The sequence below is a fragment of the Anomalospiza imberbis genome, chromosome 6 (genome assembly GCF_031753505.1).
Source record: "Anomalospiza imberbis isolate Cuckoo-Finch-1a 21T00152 chromosome 6, ASM3175350v1, whole genome shotgun sequence".
Classification (NCBI taxonomy): Eukaryota; Metazoa; Chordata; class Aves; order Passeriformes; family Viduidae; genus Anomalospiza; species Anomalospiza imberbis.
This window is the reverse complement of record NC_089686.1, coordinates 54,497,962-54,521,872: the sequence shown is the minus strand read 5'-3', so window position 1 is coordinate 54,521,872 and position 23,911 is coordinate 54,497,962. Positions and strand designations below refer to the sequence as shown.

The window sequence follows — 23,911 nt, the reverse complement described above, 5'->3', positions numbered from 1 at the left end:
CTGAGCAGCTCCGAGGATGCCGCGGAGCCACCGCCCCCGGGAGGCGCTGCTCCGGCGGCGCGGAGGGAGGCGCGATGGGCGGTGCGTCCTGGGGACGTCTCGCAAGATGGCGGCGCCCCCGGACATGGAGCTTTCCCCGACCCTCAGCCTGGAGCTGCTCCCCACAGACCCGCTGCTGCTCATCCTCAGCTTCCTCGACTACCGGGATCTGGTGAGGTACGGGCGGCCCGGGGGGATGGCAGGGGCGCGGCGGACGGAGCGCTCCCCGGGCTGTGTGGGGAAAGGGCTTGCCTGCCTCCGGAGGAGGCGCTGAGGGGAGGACATGGTCTGAACAGCCTTCCCTTCCAGCAGCACCGGGCTTTCCCCTCTTTTACTGTCATCTTTCTAACAAAATGAAATGTTCCCTTTTACTGAGAAGGTGGTGAGGCCCTGGCACAGGTTGCCCAGAGAAGCTGCGGCTGCCCCATGCCTGCAAGTGTCCAAGGCCAGGTTGGACGGGGTTTGGAGCAGCCCGGTCTAGTGGGAGGTGTCGCTGCCTATGGTAGAAGAACTCATTGATATTTAAGGTCCCTTCCAATCCAAACCATTCAATGAATCTGTTTTTCTCTCCCCCATTATGTGTTTGTACCTAAATGAAGCAGTAAGTAAATTTGTGGAATCAGTATTCCCCCGAAGCTTATGTTTCTATGGGCAAACAAAGGGTGGTCTTGCTGCTAGTAAATGTATTGAAAATGAAACGAAATAGGGTGACTTTTCAAGGGAAAACAAAAAAAAAACAAACTTGAATGAAAGTGGCAGGTGCCTCTTGGGCTCGGTGGCTGAAGGGTTGTGAGTCATACAATGAAGATGAGAGTGTGGTTTTGGGTAAAACCTCAGCAGTCAAGTGCAAGGTTTGGCAGTGATTGAAACCAAAGTGTTTAATCAAAGAGGGAGGAATAAGCGTAAGAAGAAAACAGAATATTACCAGAAATGTGGGGGTTTTGGTTTTTTTATTACCCCTAATAAATATTAGCTAAGAATTATAAGGATATCAGGGAGAATTGTATTAGGATATCAGCAAAAAAGACATTAAGCATAAGCAAAAATGGTAACAGTTGTTATGGTGGCTCTTAGATATTTGATCACGTGCCAACTTTTCCATTGTTTGTGTTATTAATGAGAATGGCTTTAATTCCACTTTTATTATGTTTGAAGCCACATGTTCCTGTGATGCTGTGGTGACTTACTCCCTTCCAAAAATTACAGGCTTGATTGATAAACACCAGTACAATAGATTTCTGCAAGGGCTTTTTTCCTTTGGGTTATTTCAGTTCCCCACCCGCCAAAAATATAAAAAATTCCCATGTCATGAAATTTTTGCACAGCCAGATGTCCAGGTGTGACTTGAATGTGTTTGTGGGGATGTGGATGGAAAGGATAATGTCAGGAAATACAGGAGAATCACTTTGTTGAGGCTGATTTTGGGATGCTAATACAATTCTAGTTTACAGAGTTTATAAAACCCCAAACAGCAATAACTGGAACCTTGTTTGGTACCCTCATTTGGGGTTAATCACAGTCTTTGAAACACACACTTGACATTGTAGAACGAGCTACCAGAGAAGTGATGTTGCCACATCTAAACTGATGGTGTCTTTTGGAGACTTTCTTCAAAGTTTATGATTTAAACAATTTAAAAGTAAGTTTGTAATACTCAAAACTGTATGGTTTCTGTAGCTTACTGTGGAAAAGATATGGCAGAGCCTGACCATCCAGATAAAAAGGGATTTAAATCATAGCATCCTGTGCTACTGGAGTGCTTTCCACTGGTGGAGTGGAGTCATGCTGGAATCTTTCAGGCACTGTTTACTGTGGTGTAGGTCTGCAGGGTGACCTGCTTTACAAAAGTACTTAATTGCTGCCAGTTCTTTAAGTGTGTGGAAAAGTAGTTCATGACTTACACAACTGTGATGAAGAGCTTTAACCATTGTAAGCACAGCTTTAAAAGGACAGCCAAATCGTTTTCAAACTCTACGTTTATTTCATGAGAGGTGATGTGTGATACAGCATTTCTGCCGGTTTGTTTTGCTGCAATCGCATTAAATGATTTTATATTTATAGCTGCTGCTATTTGAATCGAAGATTAAATCAGCTATCAAGCCATGACCCACTGTGGAAAAGACACTGCAAAAAATACTGGCTCATTTCAGAGTAAGTGGGATTGTTTTAAGCTTTTTTTCCTATGAAAATGAATTTCTAAGAGGTGTCGTTCAGCCGATTTTCAGTCCATCTTACATCCAGCTCATACTCTCAGCTTCTCTGTAGCTGAGAAAAGCTGAGTAATGAAGGGTGTGAATTAGCTTTTCACCAGCTCTAAGGTTCACTACCAGACAGAGCACTGTTCAGAAGGCACTCTGTGTAAAGGAGTATTGTTTCTAAATATTCCACTAAGTAGCCCAAATGTTTCCTAATTCTGTTCCAACTTGCTGTTGAATAAATGCTGGAATTAATTGAGTTTGTGTAGCTTCACATGGCACAGAGTGTTCCTGGGTTAATATTATGCATCCTGTTCCTGCCAAATAACAAATACCAACTCCTTGGGTTTAGAAGTCTCTTCAAGCTGCCATCCGAACACATTTTCTCCATTGGCCCCTTAGAGAGGAAAAAAGCCGCCGGAATCAGAGCTGGAGAGCCATCTTCATCAGCACCTACTCTGATTTGGGAAGATACATCCACTACTATGCCACGCTGAAGAAAGCCTGGGATGACCTGGAGCAGTACTTGGGGCAGTGGTGTCCGCGCATGATCAGCTCTTTGAAAGGTACCTGGCACACCTGTGGGTAGGTTGGTTCACCCAGCCCTGCCTGGTATTAGGCCTCCTGCTGCTTTCATGAAAGGTGTGTGCCTTAGTTAGCAGAATCCTGAAAGTCAGGTAGATGTGCTCTCCCTTCCTTGCAAACACAGGCAGAGTCCTTGCCCAGTTCCTACTAATCCAAAGATTCTCTGAAATCAAGGTGATTTTTTTCTAGTGACCGCTCTGTCTTTATCACATTTTTAGGTTGCTATGATCTATTGTTTGCTATTTTTTAGTGTAGTAACTTCATTGCTTTGAGGACCTGCTTGGTGGGATTTTATTTGTGAGGTTTTCATAAGACCTCATTAAAACACTGTCGCATGAAAGCAGACCTTTTAATCTGAAGCCAAACAAAAAGGATGTTGTTGGGTTTTATTTTTTTCTGTAGGTGTTACAGTGGTCCAGTGGTGGAACATAATTTTTCCTTTTTTTAACTCCCTTCCTAGATTCTGTTTTCAGTTTGAGTTTGTATTTTAATCCTTGAAGTACTTCCAGTGTTCTAGGTCATAAATCACAGCTAGAGTGAGTTTTGGCTTTTCTGATATAGGGGACAAAAAAGCTTTTACATTTTCAGCTGCATTTCAGTTTTCTGTATGAAGTTGACTTTTAGACCATGATGTCTAATTTAACCTGACCTGTGAAATTAAGAGACAAATGATCTCTTAAGAGACAGATTATCTCTATCCCATTTAAATCTTGCATTTTCTTGGTTTGCTTGGATAGTGCTGGATTATTACGTTTTGCAAAGTATTTTTCAAGATAGAATGTGAAGCTTTTATTTATGTACAGAAAGACAAAAATACATTTCAAATTACCAATTTCCACTCTTACATAATGATGGCAGGTTTTAGGTAAAATTGGCTTTTTCATACCATTTGTAAGGGATACTGTTTCAATGAAGTCTTAATTTATGTCCTGTTAATGAAACAGATAATCAGTATGAAAAGGGTTTTAAAAAATGGATTGGAACAGATCAGAGAGGCCACCCTGTTGATTTTTGCTGGAAGTAAGGGTGTTGGAACCACCCTGAAGTGCATGTGGAAATGTTAGAATATTTCTTCTCCACCCCTTTGCGTTGTGGATTTGAAAATCCCCCTTTTAACAACCCATTTATTGCTTCATATTCCAGGTGAATGAGGGCTGTGATCAGTATTTCTGTGTCACCGACTGAACTGGAAACTGAAAGAAGCAACCCTTAGGGTGATGGAAGAGTAAAATCAATACTGCCTGGGAGCTGTAACTGGAACTCAGTTGTTGGCAGTGATGTGGGGAAAAGGTTCATTCCACTTTATAAACATACGCTGCTTTCAGGCCTGTTGAGGTTGCACTGGACTGAGATTGGTGTTGTATTAAATAATCAATTATAGTCACCATTTTCCTTCCAAATTTATGTGATACTCATTGTGTACCACCCAGCATCCAGTGAAGCTGCCAGATACTGACTTGAGTCCGTGTTGGTTGGATGAGAGCATTTACAGATTCCATGCTTTGTGTTTGAAATACCTGAACTATCCTTTCTTTTCCAGAGAGTGTGAGGGAGGAAGATCTGGATGCTGTGGAAGCACAAATCCGCTGCAAACTCCCCGATGACTATCGGTGTTCGTTCCGTATCCATAATGGGCAGAAGTTGGTTGTTCCAGGGTAAGGACTGAAAGCTACTTTCCAAGTATAAATTCCTTTTGTATTTCTTAGGCACTTCACTTATTAAAAGATGAAATGTCCCCTGAACAGGATAAATGAAGCATTTAACTGTATTGTGACTGACTGGTTAAGTGACACTTCCAGATTTGGCTGTCTTCTAATCTCGGAAGTAATTGGAAGCCCAGCGCGGTTTTCTAATTGCTCAAATTAGTCTTACACTTCCCTTTTTTCCTAGTGAGAATCCTTGTCAGATTGTTGCAACAACTCTTCATAACTTCCATATATAATATATATGTAATATAATAACTTCCAGCTGTTAGACTTTTAATCATAGCACTGCAAGTTGCTCCCCTGAAGTTTGGCTTTGTATTACAGAAGTAAATTAGTCCCTTGCACTCTTTAAGCTTCGTTCTTTAGTAATTCTTTTATTCTTTGAAATGGTTAGGGAATGACTTAAAACCAGTTAGTCATATTAAGGTAGAATCAAATTTTCAGTTCTGTAAATTAGGTTTCCTCAATAGAAGATATTACTATTTTATGCAGTTTCTGCAGAGGAAAACTCCCTTTTACATTAAGGTCAGAAAGCTGATGACCAAAGTTTCTGGTATTTCTGCTGTAGAAAAATCAGGTGTTTGAAGCACCTGATGAAGTGCTGCAAACATAAGCAAAAGATGGAAAACTATAGCAAATATTTGCAATGTCTGTAGGGAGGAATGCACTCATTGCTCTGCGAAAACCTTCACTCATAAAGAAGGTGCAGCTTTCTCCAATTTGAGTGTTTTATGTGCAGAAGGGATTCAGGAAACTGTTTTATGAAACCATAAGGATGATTTCTAGTTCTGGTTTCTAGGAGAGACTTTAAAATTTTTTAGAGAGGAGATAGGTGCCCTAGTTGTGTAGGTTTCAAATGGTGCTCTGCAGCCATTTGCATCCTCTCTTCCCACTGTTTCACTCCCACAAAGCCTTTACTGTAATGATGTGGCTATGGAGGGGCTGCAGGAGCAGACACAAAGCTCTGGGGAAGTCTTCCAGCTTGGAGAAAGGCTTCCAGGGGAAGGTGTGGTCCCACTGGTGGGGGATGAATACTGGGAAGATCAGGGGTAGGCAGTGGAAGTTTGTGCAGCAGGTTGTTAGATCAGAAACAGAAACTATGTGGGACTTGTCCTTGTTAGATGCTTCAGGTTTCTGTGTTGGCATGTTGGCACAGCTTCTGTAGAATGTGCTAATTCCAGGCTAGACTTCCTAAGGAGAAAGAGGAATGGAACCTGTTGCCCAGGATGGGATCAGCTTTTAGCATGCTGACATGTGGCAGCTTGCACCTGAGTCACTACTTTCATAACAGCATCTGCTCAGCATCTGCAGGAATTTCCATCTCATTTGCCTTTCCCTGGTGTTCCCGGCTGGGAGTGTGGGTGTGGAGTGTACACTCAGGTTTGGGTGATGCTTCCACAAAGCCAGGGTGATCTGAACTAGTAACCTAGTTCAGCATGTGGCTGTTCAACTTGGATTTCTCCTCAGTCTAATACGCATCTAGAGCATTGAAAGAAGTAGTTTCCAGAAGATGACAAGCCAGCTTTGCCTTGTGAGTGATGTCTCCTGTTCGTGTTCCCTGTTTTTGTTGTTCCCAGCCTGATGGGCAGCATGGCTCTGTCGAACCACTACCGCTCCGAAGACCTGCTGGACATTGACACCGCGGCCGGAGGCTTCCAGCAGAGGCTGGGGCTCAAGCAGTGCCTGCCCCTGACCTTCTGCATCCACACTGGCCTCAGTCAGTACATGGCCCTGGAGAGTGTGGAGGGACGGAATAAATACGAGATCTTCTACCAGTGTCCAGTAAGGAAGATGTGTTTGTATTCTCAAAGTACTTCTGTGCTGATTGGTAGTGCAGGAGCCTTAGTGGAAAGTTGAAGCTGTAAATTCAGTGGTCATGGGAGCACTGTGAGTTTTACATGTCTGAGGATCTGACTGGGACTCTAATGATGGGTCATGCAGCCAGACTTCAGGTTTAGTGAATATAGGGAAAGTGTTCCCTGTGTTATTTAAATGGTAACCTTGAAAGTCCAATGCTGTCTAATACATCCTTAAACTTCTTTCCCTTTCAGGAGCAAATGGCTCGCAATCCATCTACTATTGTTATGTTCATTACAGGTAACACTTTAGATTAAATATTCAAATTAAAATAGTCAGTGTGGGTTCATCCAACATATTTAGAAGTATTCCAGTTGGCTTAATCTCGGCTTACCATGGGGTGGAGGGGAAATTCCATACACGGCATTTCTCTTGGCATTTGGAAGGTGGCAGGTAAATAAATCCACTTCCTCCATTCAGAGCTACTTCATACAAGGTTTGCATTTTGTGGATTAGTGGTAGAAAGAAGGATAATAAACTTGGAGTCCCTTAGAATTCCAAAAGATCAAAGGACAGCACACACAGCTCATGCTCCAAGGAAGAAGTGGTAAGCACACTTAATCTCAGGAGTGGGAGTACTTGATAACACATCAGGGAAGGCAAAGATAATAATTTCTTGGTAGCTCAGCTTCAATCCAGTTTTGAATCACTAATATTGACAAACAGATGAACTCTCTACTTTTCTGTTGAACTCTATATTGCAATGCTTGGAAGATTTATGGCTGAGAAATTCTTGTGCAGAGAGCTGGTATGTGAAACTCTGTTCTTTGAGAATTAAATGTGACAGCTTGAGTGTCTGCTTAGCAATCAAACTGCTCCAGAATAATGGCTGTGTGTGTGTGAAAAGCTGTACTTAGACAATGGCTGCAAGTGTACAAAATCCCAGAATGATACAGCCTTAGTCTTCTGAGGTTGTAGAGGAGTGCAGAGTGTGTCTCTGATTTATCCCTCTTTTAAAGGAGAGGAAGTGCTGCAGTGTTCCGTAGAAGCTTTCCATATGGAATCCAAGTGATGAGACCCTGATTATAATGTTAAATACTTAGCTTAGATTCTTTGTTGGCTGTGTCATTTCTGTAGGGTGCACCCTGAACTCTTTAGTTCTTAATTGGTTTCTCCAAATTATCCTTGTTGGTAGAATGATTGGAATATTGACTGTCTCATCTCAATAAGCCTGAGAGTTTTTTACAAAGATAATCAAAGCTTTAAACTTTTTCCTTGAAGTATTCAATGTAATGTACTCAGTGGTAAATTTGCTAAAATTTCCATCCTTAGGAATGTTTTTCTTCCTTGCCATCTAGGTACATCTTACTTGGAATGGTTTACATCTTACGTAAACAAAGTTGTCACTGGAGGTTATCCTATCATCAGAGACCAGATTTTCAGGTATTGTGACTTGGATTTGTAGCCTTAGTGCCAAGTTTTGGTGCTGCTTCTATGCATGCTTACCTCTCCCCAAGTAGTTTTGGGTATCTGATAAAAAAGCTGGTGGTGGGGAGAGGAGAAAGCCCATTAAACTACTGAAAATAAACATGTAAACCTGAGTGCTTAAAGCAGCTTTATGTTTTAACCAGATTCTTCATAACTTGTAACTTTGCATTAATGGGACCAGAATTTTGCATTATAAGTGATCCGAAGTTTAGCAAAAAACATGATATTTATTCTGTGTGCCATGAGTGTGGTTTTGCTGCAGGACTGTTCAGAGTTACTAAAAAAACAAATGTTTCAGCTAATTGGTCTCTTGAATATGTAAATAAGCAGGACTTGTTCTGGTGTTTGAATATTCATGCACTTGCAATTTCTTCTAAATACAATGAAGAACCTTAATTCTGTCAAACTGGGATGCTGTAGAACCAAGTCCTTGGATCTGTAAATAAATTTGCTGCTAGAGTTTCTAGGCTGTTTTCTTTTTATAATGACACATCCTTACTTAAACAAGTGTTTTTATTAATATTAATTATTAATAACAATTAACCACCTCATGTGTTTCGTTTTCTGTATTGAATATGCAGAGCTGTCTGCAAAGTTAATGCTCTCCTCTCTGTAGGTATGTGCATGATAAAGATTGTGTTGCTACCACAGAAGATATCACTGTGTCTGTGTCCACCTCTTTTCTACCTGAACTCAGTTCTGTACATCCACCACATTATTTCTTCACTTACAGAATCAGGTAAAAATAACTGAATTAATTCTTACAATGCAGGACAGACCTGTGGAATGTTCAAAGGAAATTTATGCACAGCATTCAGAAATGTTCTGAAATGAACAGGAGGTGCACAACATGCTGTACTTTTTAATAAAATAATCCTAATCATTACTTTGTCAGGTACACAAAGTACCAGTCAAATTGGTAATTGCTAAAATACAGTGATGGGTAGGGGAAAGCAGTTACAAGCAGCTCTTGTGATTTAGAAAAGGGTAAAAGACAGTGAAGCATGGAGATGGACCCTGCCAACTGATTTGGGTTACTTTAGTGGGTGTTTTCTTTTCCCAGTCTGCTTGGTGATCCCAAGGGCACTAGAGCATTTATTGAAAGGAATGTATTAAGTCTGTTCTTTGGCTTCTAGGATTGAAATGTCCAAAGATGCCCTTCCTGAGAATGCCTGTCAGCTGGAGAGTCGATACTGGAGAATAACAAATGCCAAAGGTGATGTGGAAGAAGTCCAAGGTCCTGGAGTAGTTGGTAAGTGAAAAATTTCTGGAGAGAGTATTTACTGTTCTTCATATTAAAATTCTTTTATTGCCTGTTTGTTGGGCTGTGGGCTTTGTATCAAAATCAGAGAAAAAGAGATGTGTCCCTCTGTTTTGGCTTTCAAGTTGTTTTGTAAGGGGTATCTGAATATCCTGCTACTTAACCCCTCTCCAATTTTTTATAATATCATTAATTGCTGGGCATCAATTTATGCATCTACTGGAATACAAATTGATCTGCCTGAGTCTGTTGTGGAGTGCAAATCTTTAGCAACTGCTAAATGGTAGTTCTCCATCAGTCCTTACTATTGTGATATTTTACCCACAGGAGAGTTCCCAGTTATCAGCCCAGGGAAAGTCTACGAGTACACCAGCTGTACCACGTTTACCACAACCTCTGGATACATGGAGGGCTACTACACCTTCCACTGCCTCTACAACAAGGACAGATTCTTTAATGTCACAATCCCTAGGTTTCATATGGTGTGTCCAGAGTTCAAGGTGTCCACAGCATGAATGGTAAGCAGAGATTCAGTTGGCTAAAACAAGCCCCAAAATTAAAAAAATGACAAAAATTACAGTGCTGAATAGTGTTCATATTGCTGATTCCATACAAAACATGGCCCACGATTCAGAGCTCCTCACTGGTGCCTGCAGACATGGCATTGCATGAACTGCTTGGGTTTCAGAGCTCCCTCCTTGGTGGGAGCACACTCATTAATTTTAGCCATAAAAATGTATCTCTCTATTCAGACATGCTCCAGTTAATGACAGTTTAAAAACTGTAGTCTGTGATGTGCATTAGTTCTTGCTGAAAGTGCATTTCATAAAGTCACTTAATGACTTTGCAAATCACCAAGATACTTGACTTGCTGTTAATTATAATGTAGTTTTAGTTTGGAGATCGTGAGTTAATTATATCATTTCTCCCTTTTCTTTGACACATTTAGAGAAGAGCTCTTGATTTATTTTATCCCCAGTATTAGTGCAAGCACTGAGGAGCTATGAGCTTTCCTCAGGAGCAGGCAGTTTCTTGCCCACTGTGACAGGTTTATCCAGGATTTCAGACACTCATTCCCAGTGGCTCTAAGAGTAGGTGCCAGCAGATGTCGTGCGTCTAACAGAAAATGACATCTCTTAACTCTTGCTCACTTTTCTGGGAACTGTAACTGCCTTCCTGTCTAGCTTCCTTCCCTTCAGTTGATTGGAATGTAATTTGCTTTTCTCTGTTGCTCCACTCCTATTTCAAAAATAGTAATGACCCTTTTGTTTTTAAGTTATTTTAGTATAAGACAACCTAAACCACCAAGAAAATGGGTACAGCTGAGCTACTGAACTGTGGCTTTACATAATTGGAGGTATGGAATATTGAAACCCAGGGCATCCTTAGGGAGTGAAAGGTCAAGTAGTTTGGCAAAATGACCTCTGTTGCAAATTAACCTTGGTTTTAGGACATAGATCACAATGTCTGCTTCAGCTAATGGGTGTGGTAGTGCAGCCCTGATTTTTCTAGGCAATTGTTAGTGCTTTCTTACAATTAACCAGAAAGGATGTTTTTATTTAAAACTGGGTGTGTTTTGTATTAGGCAGCAAATCCCAATGGATCTGCAGTGGATGAAGACGAAGATTCCACAGGCACTGATGACTCCTGAGATCCACGTGCAGTGTTGGACATTCCTGCACCCTCTGGAAGCTGCCATGTCACACTCTTGGGATTTTTTCCCAAACAGTTTGCATAAGCTGAACTCTTCAGGGCTAGTGCATAGGAATATTTCTGACTGTTGTAAATGAACTCTGTTGCACATCAGGGCAACAAGCATGAATGTTGGTGCCAGTTCTCATATTCATTAAGAGTATAACTTCTATTTCCCTGGTTTGGAAGTGGGGGAAGAGGGAGGAAAACCGGGGGAGAAAGAGGAAGGTGTTTGGGCTTTGTTTACTTTTTTCTGAAGTGTGAAACAGCTTGATAGTCCAAGGTACTCATATCTCACATTTTTAAAGTGTTGCCTACTTATGATCATACTGCAAATATGGTGTGGGGTTTTGGTTTTATACAAAGCATTAGAAGGGTGTATCCTGGTCTCCTTTCTCATGAGTTTCTGCTCTGGATAACTGCTCCTAAGAATGAAACTTGCACTTTGGTCTGAATATCCCATTTGGGTGAGATTAGGTGCTGTTATGCTATTTTTTTTTAATTAACATAGTAACAGCAAAAAATTCTGGTCGTCAAAATGTATAAATTAGGAGTCAAACTGGCCTTATTTATAGACAATCTGTTTGTCAGTTGGATTTTATGCTAAGTGACTCTGACTGGAGAATGCCTCTGGGAATGTAGTGTCCATGCATAATCTGCCACTCGTTAAGTAAGGAATTTCTCAATGACTACAGAGTATGGATTTGTAAATATGTTTTGAGGTTTTTTTTCTGTTACATTATGTTTGCTGTTGTCATAGGTGACAAATTTATGTTATGTATCATGTTTTCTTGAGCCCTGGATGGATTTTTGTAACTGAATAAAAAAGAAAAACAAATAAATAGGAGGCTGGCAGAACAGCAGATGCCTAGAAAATTTATATTTAAAGAAGTATCTGTTTGCTTTATCATTTTTATTTTATTTCTGTTGTCATTAATAAACATCTGCCTCTTTTGTTCTCAAGTGCTACATGGGACTGTTTTTGCCAAGACTGGAGCAATAATTCTGTGACCAGCACTGGTGTATCAGTTCTTTCTTTTGACAGCCAGAATTTGTAGGTTTTATGAGGTAGACTGGTATATTGTAGTTCCAGCCATTATTGACTAATTTCCAGATTTCTCTGTTTTTTGCAAGTCCAGGTATTGGATTCTTCATGTGCTCAGCTTTTCCTGGTGCATTTTCCACAGTGGCACAAGATAGAAAAACCAATACTGAGTCTGGTCCCTACAACAGTCGTTAGGTGAAACATCTCCAGAAACAAAACCAGCTTGTGTTGTCCATGAGAGGAGTCAGAACAACACTGAGTTGCTGGAGTGCTTCCAAAACATGAGGATTTTTGAGGATTACCACACTATTACCTGTGAGGGGTAAGAATTTTCCTCAAGTTTTGTCAAGGATCAGTACAAGAAGGTTTTAGTGGAACTAGAACTTACTGCAGGGCTGTCAGTGTGCTGTGTGTTTGCAAGGACAGATTACCCTCATGGTTGGAGGCTGTTCTTGGGAAGTTTCCTCCCAGGATCTCTATGTTCTAGTGCAGTGGAATCAGCTCAAGGGCATGGGACTCTACACAACAAACATTGCCAACTCCTGGCAATTTCACTCATTTTTGGGGAGTGGTTCTGAGCTGGAATTCTTGCTCTCTCTGGGAGAAGTCAAGATCCAGGACAATGCTGTGCTTTCAGCCCCTGAGCGCTGCGGTGCTGGAGTTTGAGGCCTCAGTTTTGGGCACAGCTGGTGGCAGAGGGGTGTGGAGTGAGGAGGGAACCAGGAACCTCCATTCTGTAATGGAGGAATTGCTCCTCCTGCCCTGAGCACGAATGTGTTTGTAGCAGGCCAAAGGGTGTTTGCTTCAGGCAGCTATTTCAGCACAGGGTGTGTTGCCTGGAGCTGCCAGCAGCGCTGCAGCTCCTCATGATGTGCATTTGAAGTGGGGCTGAAGCCAGTGGCTCTCCTTACCCCTCCCAAGAGGTGTGAATCATGGAATCAATGTGAAATGGAAAACAAAGGGGTTGGTGATGTTTGGCAGCACTGTGGGAATGTTCACTGAGCAGCAGCAGAGAGCTGAGTCGAGGTCCCACTGCCACAGACAGCACCTCACTGCTCTGGGTGAGCCCAGGTGTGGGGCAGGGTCACTCCAGTGCCTCCAGCTGCCCAACACTTCTGTCGTCACTGGAATCACAGGAGTGTCCTTACCTTTGGCCACCGTCCTGCAGGCTCAGCTGAAGCTCTGCCACCTTCTCCTGACTCAGATCTGCCACTGATGCTTGGTTAGGACTTCACCTGGCCAGCTAAAAGCAGCCTCGTTGAACGCCCGTGACTCAACTTGTGGTGAAACCCTGGTACATCCAACACAAACACCTACCTGGTCTGGTCCTTTTTCTGTCCCTATGCCGACAGTCTCTTTATAATTGTTCTGTAGGATTCCTTCAACATTTTTGTGGGATTTTGCTAGTTGCATGGAGGGGACCTTTGGCCATGATTTCTTTGCCGTGACTGCAGCAGAGAGGGAAAAACAAGTGGTGTGCCAGCAGTGAAATAAAAAAAAAACCCAACTGAAAGTTGCTGTGCAAGTTATTCCAGTGTTCTGGTGCTGGTGTTATTTTTTTCTGTCATTGTTTAATTTCTCAAAATTTATGCAAAGAATTTAAGGTGCAAAATTCAGGTCAAGTTTGAAATACCATTTATCTGTGATGATACAGACAAGCAGTGCTTTGTTGGAGGAACTCTTGCCAGATCTTGGGAAAGGAAAACAGGTAAATGTTCAGCTGTGGCTGAAGTTCCTTGTTCCCAGTTCCTCAGCTAAGGGAATTAATATGGGAATTTTTTTCTATCATATTAATTGAGGGGAGTCTCATTTAATAAGCTATATCCAATAATCCACAAACATCTTACTCTGACATCCCTTTTTTATTTATGGCTTAAAGAGAGGCGAAATCTTTTAGACAGAAAATAATATACTGAGATGACTGATAATCAACATACCACGAGAATCTGATGTAAATTCTGAGTGATTTAGGATTTGCTTTAGGTTTAGTAAATAAATAGGCAGTTTAGGTGGGATAAAAAATAAATCTAAGAATCCTTTTTAAATATAACCGGTAGTTTTACAGGTATTTCATATTGTCCTCAAGTCAGCACTGAACCTTTTTTTTTTTTCCTAGATAGCATGGATCTAAGTATTAGTAAATCCTGTCCCATAAACTGTCATTTGGGGTCCTCATTTCTATTGCTGTTCGATGTTTTCCTGGGTTGTGAATGTTTAAATCTAGATTCAGGAACCTCTGGAGGAAGGTGCCACTTTCCAGTCCTGGTTTTTCCTTTGTGTGTTCTTTTATCTATTAATTCATACCATGAGGTGTCTAGGGAGACCTTAGAGCACCTTCCAGTACCTAAAGGACCTCCAAGAAAGCTGGAGAGGGACCTTGAACAAGGGCCTAGATTGACAGGGCAAAGGAGAATGGAATGTAAGTGACAGGGGCTGGATTTATATGGGATATTGGGAAGAAATTATTTAATCAGAGCACGGTGAGGCCCTAACACAAGTTTCCCAGAGAAGCTGCGGCTGCCCCATCCTTGAAATGCTCAAGGCCAGGTTGGATAGAGCTTGGAGCAACCTGGATAGTGGAAGGTGTCTCTGTCAGTGGCAGGAACGAATGGTCTTGAAGTTCCCTTCCAACCCCAAAGTGGCGATGGCCGCAGGCATGGCCACATGACGCGTGAGGGAGGGTGGCACACACGTTCCTGCAAGCGTTCCTGGAGGCCTTCCCGGCCGGTGGGAGCAGGGAGCACCCACGAACCCTTTGCCGCCCGGCCCGAGGCAGCGCTTCTCCCGCCTTGGCGCCGTCAGCGGCTCCCGGCCGCCGCCCCGCCCCGGAGGCGGCACCGCCGGGAGAGGCAGCAGCGGCTGAGGCAGCGTCGCATCGCCGCTCGCCGCACACGGCAGGATTTGCCCGAGGAAGGTGAGCAGGACAAGCCCGGAGCAGCGGCGGCAGCGCCGGGAGCTCGGCGAGGCCAAGCGGTGGCCGCGGGGGGAGCGCGCAGGTCCCCGCTGCGGGGCAGAGAAGAGGGCAGAAAGCGGGGAGAGAGGCGGCTTTTCCCGGGAGCCGCGAGGAGCGTTTGGGTGAACTGCGTGCTCGGCCCGGGGCAAGTGTGCTCCGGCCGTGGCCGTGCCCTGAGTCACGGCGGCCGCACCGCAGTGCGCCGCGCTGCGCTGCGCGGGCCGGGCGCGGGGCCGAGGGACGGAGCGGCCGCGCACGGCGCTGGAGCGCGGCCAGGAGGCGTCCGGACACGGCGCGGGGCGAGCCGCTCCCCGCGGGGATGCGGCTCGTGCTCCTCTTGCCCTGTCCTTTCCCCATTCCTCCCCATGCTGGCTTCTGCGGTGACAGCAGCAGCGGGTCTTGCCCGCCTGCCTCCCCCCAGGTGGGACTGCAGAGAAATTCTGTTTCACAACCGGGCACTGAGCCTTCCGCGCTGTAGCAGCTGCTGTCATTGAGATGGGTCGGATGCTTGACTGATACGACTAATATAGAAAATGCAGTTTAGGAGGTGTTTTCTCCTTTAATTTCTTCTGAGTCACATTGTGAATTGCTGTTTATATATATAGCAATTGTTTTTCAAAGGTCGGAATTTCCTGATGTCAGGAAATTGAAAACAATTGTTTTCCCAAAAGTAGATGCATTGAATTACTACTGTTTTGCTGTCTCTGATGAGTTTTATTCATCTGCCTTATATTTATGCCGGTCATGACTTGGTGTTGCTAAAAGGCAAAGCTGTTTTCTTCTGCTGACACTTGAGTGACTGAGGATGCCTGGAAGATGGAGAGATTCCCAGGGTGGTTCTGTTTGCTGTCCAGAAGGGCTCTTGCTGTAACCACCAGGTTTTACAGCGCTCCTGTAGATCCACATTACTGTGGAACAAGCCTCTGGCCTTGAAGGGCTTCTTGCAAAGTTGTTTACCCCAATAAATAAGCTCATCTTGCACATTATGGTTTTGTTTTTTTATCGTTTCCCCTCAGCTCAACAGTAAGTCACACAGAGAGGAGAAAAAAGAGAGCAGGTTGTTTTTTTAAGTCATTGGATGGGGTTTCTTAAGGTTCTTTTGGATAGGTTTGGGTTTTTTGTTTGATGAGGTTTGGGGTTTTTTTGTCAGTAGAAAAATGAACTAGACTTAAGGTTGAAAAGTATTTCAATACTTTTTTGCTGTGAACCCATCTTGTCAAATCCACAGTCACTGTCCTGGGAGGAAAAGGCTCCATCCTAACATGATAAAGGGCTGCTAAAATCTTATAGTTGCAGGCAGAATTAAGAGCAGTGACAGTTTCACTACAGTTTTATCAGATATAAAACTTGTTTTCTGAATACCTTTAATATTTTGGAACTTTGAATGCCACTTGGGCTTTAAAGACAAACATAAAGCATGTCCTCCCAGCACAAGTGTGGTCCCTCTCTCCCTGCTGTGTCTGCTTGCTGCCTCCTCAGAATATCCCACTCTGCAGTAGCAGAGGTTTTTCAGTAGGAGCTGTGACTGTAGTTCAGAGTCTGTGTGCAGAAATCTGTCTGAGAACTCCTGCTTTGGAGCTGCCTGTGTTTAAAAAATTCCTGACCTTCCCATTGCACTGCTGCCTACAGATTGCAGCAGCCATGGAGACCTGAGCTACTGCTGCAGGCACTTGGTGAGTTATTGCCGGTGTCAGTCCCTCAGTGAGAGGAGAAATTTTGGGAGGGGATAGGCAAAAGCTCCTGCAGAGCAGCCAAACCTCTTACAACCCCTTGAGAGAGGAGAAAGGAGAGCAGTCTGGCTCCAGGGTTACTGGGGAATTGCTGAAAGAGAAAAAGCATTTGAGACCATGCTTTTTGTTAGGTGCATTTGTAGCTGGGAGAAGTTGGGAGGCCTGTTGAATGGTGTAATCGGAGAGGAGAGAGGAGATCCGTCTGAGCCTGTCAGGGCTCAAATATCAGTTCTGAGAATAAAAATCCTGTTCTCAGAATAAAGATCCTCCCTTGGAAAGTGCAGTTATTTTTCTCTCTTGTGTTTCCCTGCTTTTCCTGGACAGTGCTTTCAGTTTTATACTGAAGCAAGTCTTGAAACCTTGGTTCATCACTGGGCACTTTGCTCTTAAATAAATAAACTTGTAATATCTCTTTATGCCCTCAAATTAGGGAAGAAGCATGACCAAGATGAACTGCATCCTGCTGAGTGCCTGCATTGTTCTGATTACTTTTTGTGGCTCTGGTGAGTAGAAGAGAGGGACTTTGTGGTTTAACGTTATGGCAGAGGCTGGGAAAATCATGGACAAAAATGCCAGAAGGAGTAAAAACAGCGAGAAAGGCCTGGGTTATTTAATACCACTGTGGGGAATGTCAGCAGCCATCAAAGCAGAGCTCAGTTTCTGTTCTGATTGTCTTGGGTCAAGACAATCAGAATAGGAGATTCTCAGGAGAGAGAAGTGGGGGCAGGATGCGGTGCTGCTTAACACAACAGAAAATTGGTATTTTGCTGCTAGAGAATGGAATTCCTCTTGTGTGAATTGGAAACTAGTGTGCAGTATGAGAGGGAAAGGAGATAGAATTTAAAAAATGGATAGAATAAAGCTCAGCTGCAAGTATCTGTCATTGCCTGGAAAAGGCAGTCTTCAAGAGCACATAAAAGGTGCAAACTAATATCTTGTTCTGCAGGCAGATAATGGTGTTTTTAAAAGTGACATAAATACCTGCTTCAAGATGTGCCTATCAAAATTGCCAGCCTCAATTGGTGCACTGACATAAGCTTGTCAATTTTAACTGAAGTCTTGAGTTTAACGATTTTAGCTGAAGTCTTGAGCTTAACAACCAGGCATGTTTTGTGACAATTAGATGCAGATAAGTGATTCTTCTTTTTTTTTTTTTTTTTCCTTTTTAATGCTGCTGCTGCTGTCTCAGTAGTTTATTACTCAGTGAAGATAAACCCTTGTTGTCTTAGGTTATACCTTAAGATGTTACCACTGTGACAACAGCCCTACGTTGTGCAGGACCAACAGCACCTGCTTAACGACTGAAGACACTTGCTTGCAGTTAAAATTTGGTATGTACAGTGTCCCACAGACCTAAAATAAACCCACTTGGATCAGCTTTCATTGCCTGGACACCTCTAATCTGGCCCTAGCATGCATATCTCAGCCTCACTCAAAAGGAACTTGCAAATACTCTGGAAGGTCATGCTTATATCCAAGCAATAATGTGATGATTTAGATATGTGAGTTGTAGCTGTACAAGCATGTACATAGATAGCTGTATATCCAGATTTTAAAAAATAAGCAAACAAACAAAGACCCACACAAGGGAGCTGGAAAAAAATAAAGACAGCATTGAATTTCAAATACAAGTTGTTACTCTATGAAAACAGATAAAGGATGCGTAGCCCACAAAATAAAGCTGCAGATGAATGGCTCAGTCGTTTATGAATTGACACTATTAAAATAAATTCTCTTTTCCTGAGAGTGAAGTGATTTGTGTCTTAGGATGGACATCTTTAACTAGATCAGGTTGCTCAGAGTCTGGCCTTGAATGTTTCCAGGGATGGGACATCCACCACCCCTCTGGACAATCTGTGGCAGTGTTTTACCACTCTTAGTGACTCTTCCAGCTCTGTCTTCTGCACATTCTTCATTGAGAGTGAAGTCAAGCACTTGTCAAGTGCTGGCCCAGGCTGCTCAGGGCAGTGCTGGAGTCCCCATGCTTGGAGGGATTTAAAGGCCATGTGGATGTGGCACCTGGGGACACGGGCTAGTGAAGGGCTTGGCAGTGCTGGGTTAAAGATTGGGCTTGATGATCTCAAAAGAGGTCTTGTTCAGCCTAAATGGTTCTGTGAATGCAGGCTGAGCTGGCTGGTGATGCCAGGTATCACTCAAGCTTCACCCTGTACTTCCTAGTGGGTAAACTGGATACACAGTGCTGAATTCCTAGTGAAAGCAAATTTGGAAACTTCTAAATGCTTGAACTTAAAACAGGAAGTACATGACTGTGGCAAAAACACAACTATAGGTCTGATGCTGGTGGCACGAATGGCCCGTGAACTACAGGACACAAGACTTTACAAAAAGTGTCCCTTCTGGGGAGGGTGAGAGGCCAAGCACAGTGATCTGTCCCTGAAATTTCATGTCAAATTCTCATTCCGTTTGCTTTGAAATTGGGGGTACATTTTATACCTTATTAGCCACTGCTGTGCAGAGTGCTGTGGGTGGGACTGTGGTCAGACCTTCCACTCTTTGTACAGAATATTTCTCGGTAGGAAGTTTGTGCTCGGTTTGTGCAGCATTTCTGGGGCTGAAGAACCAGACAATGCAGCTTCTGCCTCCCTCCACTGTCCCCCGATGCCATGGCAACACAGACCACAAGGCCTGCATGCAATTTCTGTGTTTACACTGTGGGCCCTGTCACAGATTGAACTTTGCCTTCTCCTCACTGTTTTATTCTCTTAACAGTGGCAGGCTAAGCACTGCTCTCTCTGTACCAAAACCGGTGTTACTGTCAATACTCTCTTAATCTGTTCAATTTTTTTTTTTTGTTCCATAGGTAAATTGAGAACTTTCTCCTGCTGGAAAGCATCCCAGTGCAGTGTGAATGAAATTGCTGATTCCTTCCTGTTGGATAATTTTGAATTCTTTTGCTGCCAACATGACCTGTGCAATGAGAGTGCAATTACTGGGGTTAACAAAGCAGCCTTCAGTATTGCTTCTCTAATGGCCATGTTATGGATGCTCCTGTAATAATCCTGATTTGTAAGCTGTCCTTTGAAGATGAAGTTGCACAAAAACATTAACTCTTTTCTATATAGCATATTTTCAGCTCCTGTCCATAGGCAGAAACATTCCCGTGTAATTTTGTTTGCCAAGGTTCTGTCTGTTAAATCACTGCCTCCATTCATGGGAAGGAGATGTGTGTTGTTACCAGTTATTGGGTGTTTTGATCTGTCCCCCTGCTCGTGGGGAAGGTCAGCTCTTGTCAAGTCATGTTATCTTGTGGAGAACCTGGGCAAACTCCAGTGGGTGATGTGAAAGAAAAGAACACTACAGCATTTCTGCTGGAAACTCATTTTTTTCCTGTCCCATAAACTGTCATTATTTTTGGTTGGCACTTCTGTGGGTTCTGATTTGTTTTGCTTTGGATCCTGCTTGTCACAAACCAAGCAGTGGATTTGCCCTCAACACTAGAAGTGTTGGATCATAAGTGTACCTTGCTGCAGTCTTTGTGATGAATATGGAAATATTCAGTTTCGAGTCATGTAAGCACTTTGTTCCCATCACTGTACCTTTTTTTTTTCTACAAGCCAATATAACCTTGTCAAGTGCTGTTATTTTAAGAGAAAGCATCTACATTTCTTAAACCAAAACCAAAATATTGCTATAAGTGAGAAACACTTCTCTTTTTTTTTTTTAATATATATATTTCTGTGAGCATGTAGACAACATGTGGTAGCTTCTTTTTGGATTTTCCTCATATATTATCCATGCTTAGGATTTTAAGTGAGCATGTGCTTTGCACTGAGTATTTATTGGTATATTGAAAATCAATTATAAAATGCTAAGGAGATGAAATGGCACATGTAGGTTACTTCCCCACCTAGTTAGCTTTTGGGTTTTGTTGAAAACAGCGACGTGTAAACTTATCCCTTCAAGCTTCCACCTAAGAGTATTAAAATCTTGCAGAACTTTCTTTCCATAAATGCCAATGCACAGTATAGGTGTGTATTTATATAGCATGAATAATACCTGCTCCATCCGTAGGTGTGAGAGGTCAAATTCTGAAATACTTACATTGCTCTGCTCCGTGGTGGAGACAGACCTTGGGACATCTCTGGTACCTGGGGACCCTCTCAGTCAGGTGAGATGCCAGATCTTCCTTCTTCTTCTGGAGCTGCTGGCATATCCCTGCCAGAGTTGTGTCCATTGCCAATGGGATATCCTCTTCCTGAGGACCCTCGCTTGTGCTCGCGTCACCAGTGACACCAGTCCGCCAGTCACAAGAAGGGTGTTGTTCCAAATCCCTGATGTAATCCACAATGTACCTTTTGGTTGAGCTTATTGTAGCTATGAAAGTGTCCTGGGATCTCTCCCATCACTCTAAATACAGAAGTTGTCCTGTCTTTGATAAATAAAAATGTCAAAAAAGAACATGGAGTATGTGGTGATTTATTGGTATTTACAGCTGGATAGAACTCCAGTTGTTTCCATGGGAGGTGGTTGTTTCCATGGATGCTCCAGAAGCATCCATGCTTCCCATCCAGAGACTCAGCAGGTTCCAAGTAGACTTCTCTCCTTCCTTATTTTTATTTCCAACCTGATTAAAAACAGACACTGGAAGACAGCAATTTCTGCACAATGACTTTTTCCATTGCTGCAGCACCATTTGTCAAACTCAGGCTCATTTCTGGTGAAAAAGTATTAAAGCACTGACTCAGTATAAATTGGGGGAAGGTTTGTAGCAGAGAGGTATCTTTTGTTGGACAAGGTGATAGATTCCTTAAATCATCCTGATGGCATAATTTTTTCTCTATTATATTGTCAATGTCTTTTTTTTTGATGGTGGTACTTTTAAACTTGTTTCATTGCTGTATGGCCTGCATAAAATGTTCTCCTTTTATGTGTAAGTGCAAAAAGAAGCTCTGTATTTTGTGTGTCTAATCTTCAAGCAATCATTTTACTATTTCTTTTTTGATAGCCTTGAACACTTTGTCTAAATTATACTTTTTTGTTTCTCTTCTAGAAGCAGCCTAAGCAACGAGTCCTTGTGTTTTAAATGTGTTACTTTATTCTTGTAAAGATCAACCAGAATGTGATTTAATTCTTGTAAGGTTTGCATTTTCTGAGTCTGGCTGTGCTGGCTGCTGAGCTTTCTCCTGCTGGCTGTTGAACAGTGGCTGCTCCTTGAACTTTGGCATTTCTCCCTCTGCTGCTGCTGTGTTATGCCCAGATTTGCTGGCCAGTCCACAAAGAGGACCATTAAAACCAAGAGGGACATGAAAACTTTAGTTCAAGTATTAAAATATTGAAATTTGTCCAACTGTGAGTCCACCAGGACTTCCAAGTCCTCTGCACAGCTGTTTTCCCCCAGTCAGCGCCCAGCCTGTGCTGGTGCCTGGGGTGATTCCCAGCGTTTGGGGTGGGTGTCACAAAGTGGTGCCTGAAACCCAGGGACTCCTGGCTTTGGGCCTCCCTCAGTGGGAATCTCAGCCAGATGTTTTGTGTGGTTCAGCAGTGTCCTCTAAGACCCAGGACAATACAAGTAAACTCAGGGTGAGAGGCTGTGCCGCTGTGCAGAGGTGTCTGTTGTCCCCTGCAGTGACTGCGGGGTAACTTGTCACTGTTGCCGGGGTTGCTTTGGTTTTATTTTGTAATTTTCTGAGTTGCTTGCTCTGTTCTGCATTAGTGGCATGACTAAAACCCCATCCTTTGAATGTGCTTTTTATGCCACTACACATCGTTTATGTACTAATGGTCATCTGATCATCCAAGAATATTCTGCCCTACATCTACTTCCCAATTGCTCTATAACCAGCAGTCTCTTTTTGTGGAGGGACACACAGGTTTTATGGGAACAAGGAGAAGGTAACAAATGGAAGCTTCAGCAACAGCAGGAATTCATTCTTGGGATCTTTTTTTACCATTAATTCCTCTTCCAAGTGGTCCAGGTGTCCTTTGACTTGAACTTGGGCAGGGAGAGAGCTTGGAAGCCTCCTGGTACTGGTAGGAATGTGAGGCTGATTCACCTGGTTGAGAAGAATTTGGCTTTATCCTGTGTGAAATCCCTCTCTAGTTTTATCAAAGATGAGGTGGGATGTCTCTGTGTTATTTCAGGATGCAGGAAATTGTGAAAATAAGCAGATTCACAGGGAAAAACAGACAGGCAGAGCAAGCCATTTCCTCCCACTGCTTTTTGGTGTGAGAGGAATGAGGAGGCTGACCAGTGAGCAGCTTTATTTTATAAAAAGGAGTAGCTAAGACAACAGAATAGTCCCAGCAGAGAGCTGCACATTAAGTACCTCACTGTTGCACTAACTGGGGCATCTGGATACTGCTGTTATATAAATATTAAATGCATTTAACAACAGTGGTGTTCCTCCAGCTGGAAGAGTTTTGTGTGTCTGAATCTCTGTGTGTCTCCAAGGGCTTGGATCTCACTGGTAAAAACAGTCAGTCCTAAGCTGCCATCACAGCAGGGGAGTTTAACTATGCCTAAACATCCAAGAAAGTTGTCTGTGAGATCCCCCTGTTTATTGAGGCAGAAAAAAAGCACACTGCACTTTCTGACTCCACACAAGGTGAATACTGCACTAACAGCACAGTGCTAACACCATTCTGCATTTTAGAGGGGGAGAAGGGAGCAACTAATTGGCTGTGAGATCCCCAAAAGAAGTGTGTTGTCATCTCCACTCCCATCTTTCCAAGAATAACTTAGACATTGGGATAAAATGAAGACCTGCAGGTGATATTATTTTTATGGGTATGACAACTTTTCCCTTATGACAACTTAGGGAAAACTGTCCTGGAGCCTAGGAAAGGGAAAATTAAAAATACTTTTAGTTTCTTCCTCCTAAGTGGAATGAATAACAAAAAAAAAAAAAAAAAGGGTTTGGAGCAAAGTTCCTCTCCCAAATAAGGAAACCTCTGCATGTGATCCAGTGTTGGTTCTATTTAAGGGATAAGCAGTCTTGAATTGATTTAGATGCTTCTGAACCCATACCCCAGCTGAGTTATTCATGGCACACGAGTGCTGTTCAGGAACGACAGCTTCTCCAGTCCTCGCTGCACAGGGTTGGTTTGATGCTTGATACAATTCAAACCAGCCCCTCACATCATTTTGGTAGATAGGGATGGGAGTGAAGCACCTGCACTGCTGTTTTCTCCTCTCTCACAGGTATTCAGAGATGCTGCTGTGGGGCAGGTTTGGAGAAAAGCTATGGAGACACTGCAGGATGGGGGTAAAATCACAAAGGTTATAGGTTGAGATGATGGATGCTGTGGTCAGATTCACAATGGAATTAGTTTTGGAGACTGCTGCAAACTTCATAAACTTTATTCTCCAGAGGATTCTCCACAGAGTGCTCTGTGCCACATGCAAGCCTGTGGTTCTGGAGTTCATTCCATGCTCAGACTGCTATTTCCAGAGGTGCTA

The 23,911-nt window shown here is 43.0% G+C and overlaps 2 protein-coding genes across 4 annotated transcripts; both read left to right on the top strand.

Moving 5' to 3' along the window:
• The first annotated feature begins 1 nt into the window (after position 1).
• FBXO3 (F-box protein 3) lies at positions 2 to 11,728 on the top strand. Of its 2 annotated transcripts, none has more exons than XM_068194262.1 (11): positions 2 to 216; positions 2,101 to 2,190; positions 2,637 to 2,800; positions 4,360 to 4,474; positions 6,103 to 6,307; positions 6,577 to 6,622; positions 7,681 to 7,765; positions 8,427 to 8,549; positions 8,947 to 9,062; positions 9,399 to 9,589; positions 10,661 to 11,728. In XM_068194262.1, the coding sequence occupies exons 1-10, from the start codon at positions 17 to 19 to the stop codon at positions 9,584 to 9,586; spliced, it is 1,332 nt and encodes a 443-aa protein (XP_068050363.1). In that variant the 5' UTR covers positions 2 to 16; the 3' UTR covers positions 9,587 to 9,589; positions 10,661 to 11,728. The 2 variants fall into 2 exon arrangements, with proteins under 2 accessions (XP_068050363.1, XP_068050362.1); XM_068194261.1 differs by having other exon boundaries at positions 10,657 to 11,728.
• A 2,729-nt stretch (positions 11,729 to 14,457) lies between these two features.
• On the top strand, positions 14,458 to 20,910 carry LOC137476158 (CD59 glycoprotein-like). Of its 2 annotated transcripts, none has more exons than XM_068194267.1 (4): positions 14,458 to 14,722; positions 16,922 to 16,994; positions 17,721 to 17,822; positions 19,313 to 20,910. In XM_068194267.1, exons 1-3 carry the CDS (start codon positions 14,473 to 14,475, stop codon positions 17,746 to 17,748), a joined length of 351 nt encoding a protein of 116 aa, XP_068050368.1. In that variant the 5' UTR covers positions 14,458 to 14,472; the 3' UTR covers positions 17,749 to 17,822; positions 19,313 to 20,910. The 2 variants fall into 2 exon arrangements, with proteins under 2 accessions (XP_068050368.1, XP_068050367.1); XM_068194266.1 differs by lacking the exon at positions 14,458 to 14,722 and adding an exon at positions 15,435 to 16,434.
• The last annotated feature ends 3,001 nt before the right edge of the window (positions 20,911 to 23,911 follow it).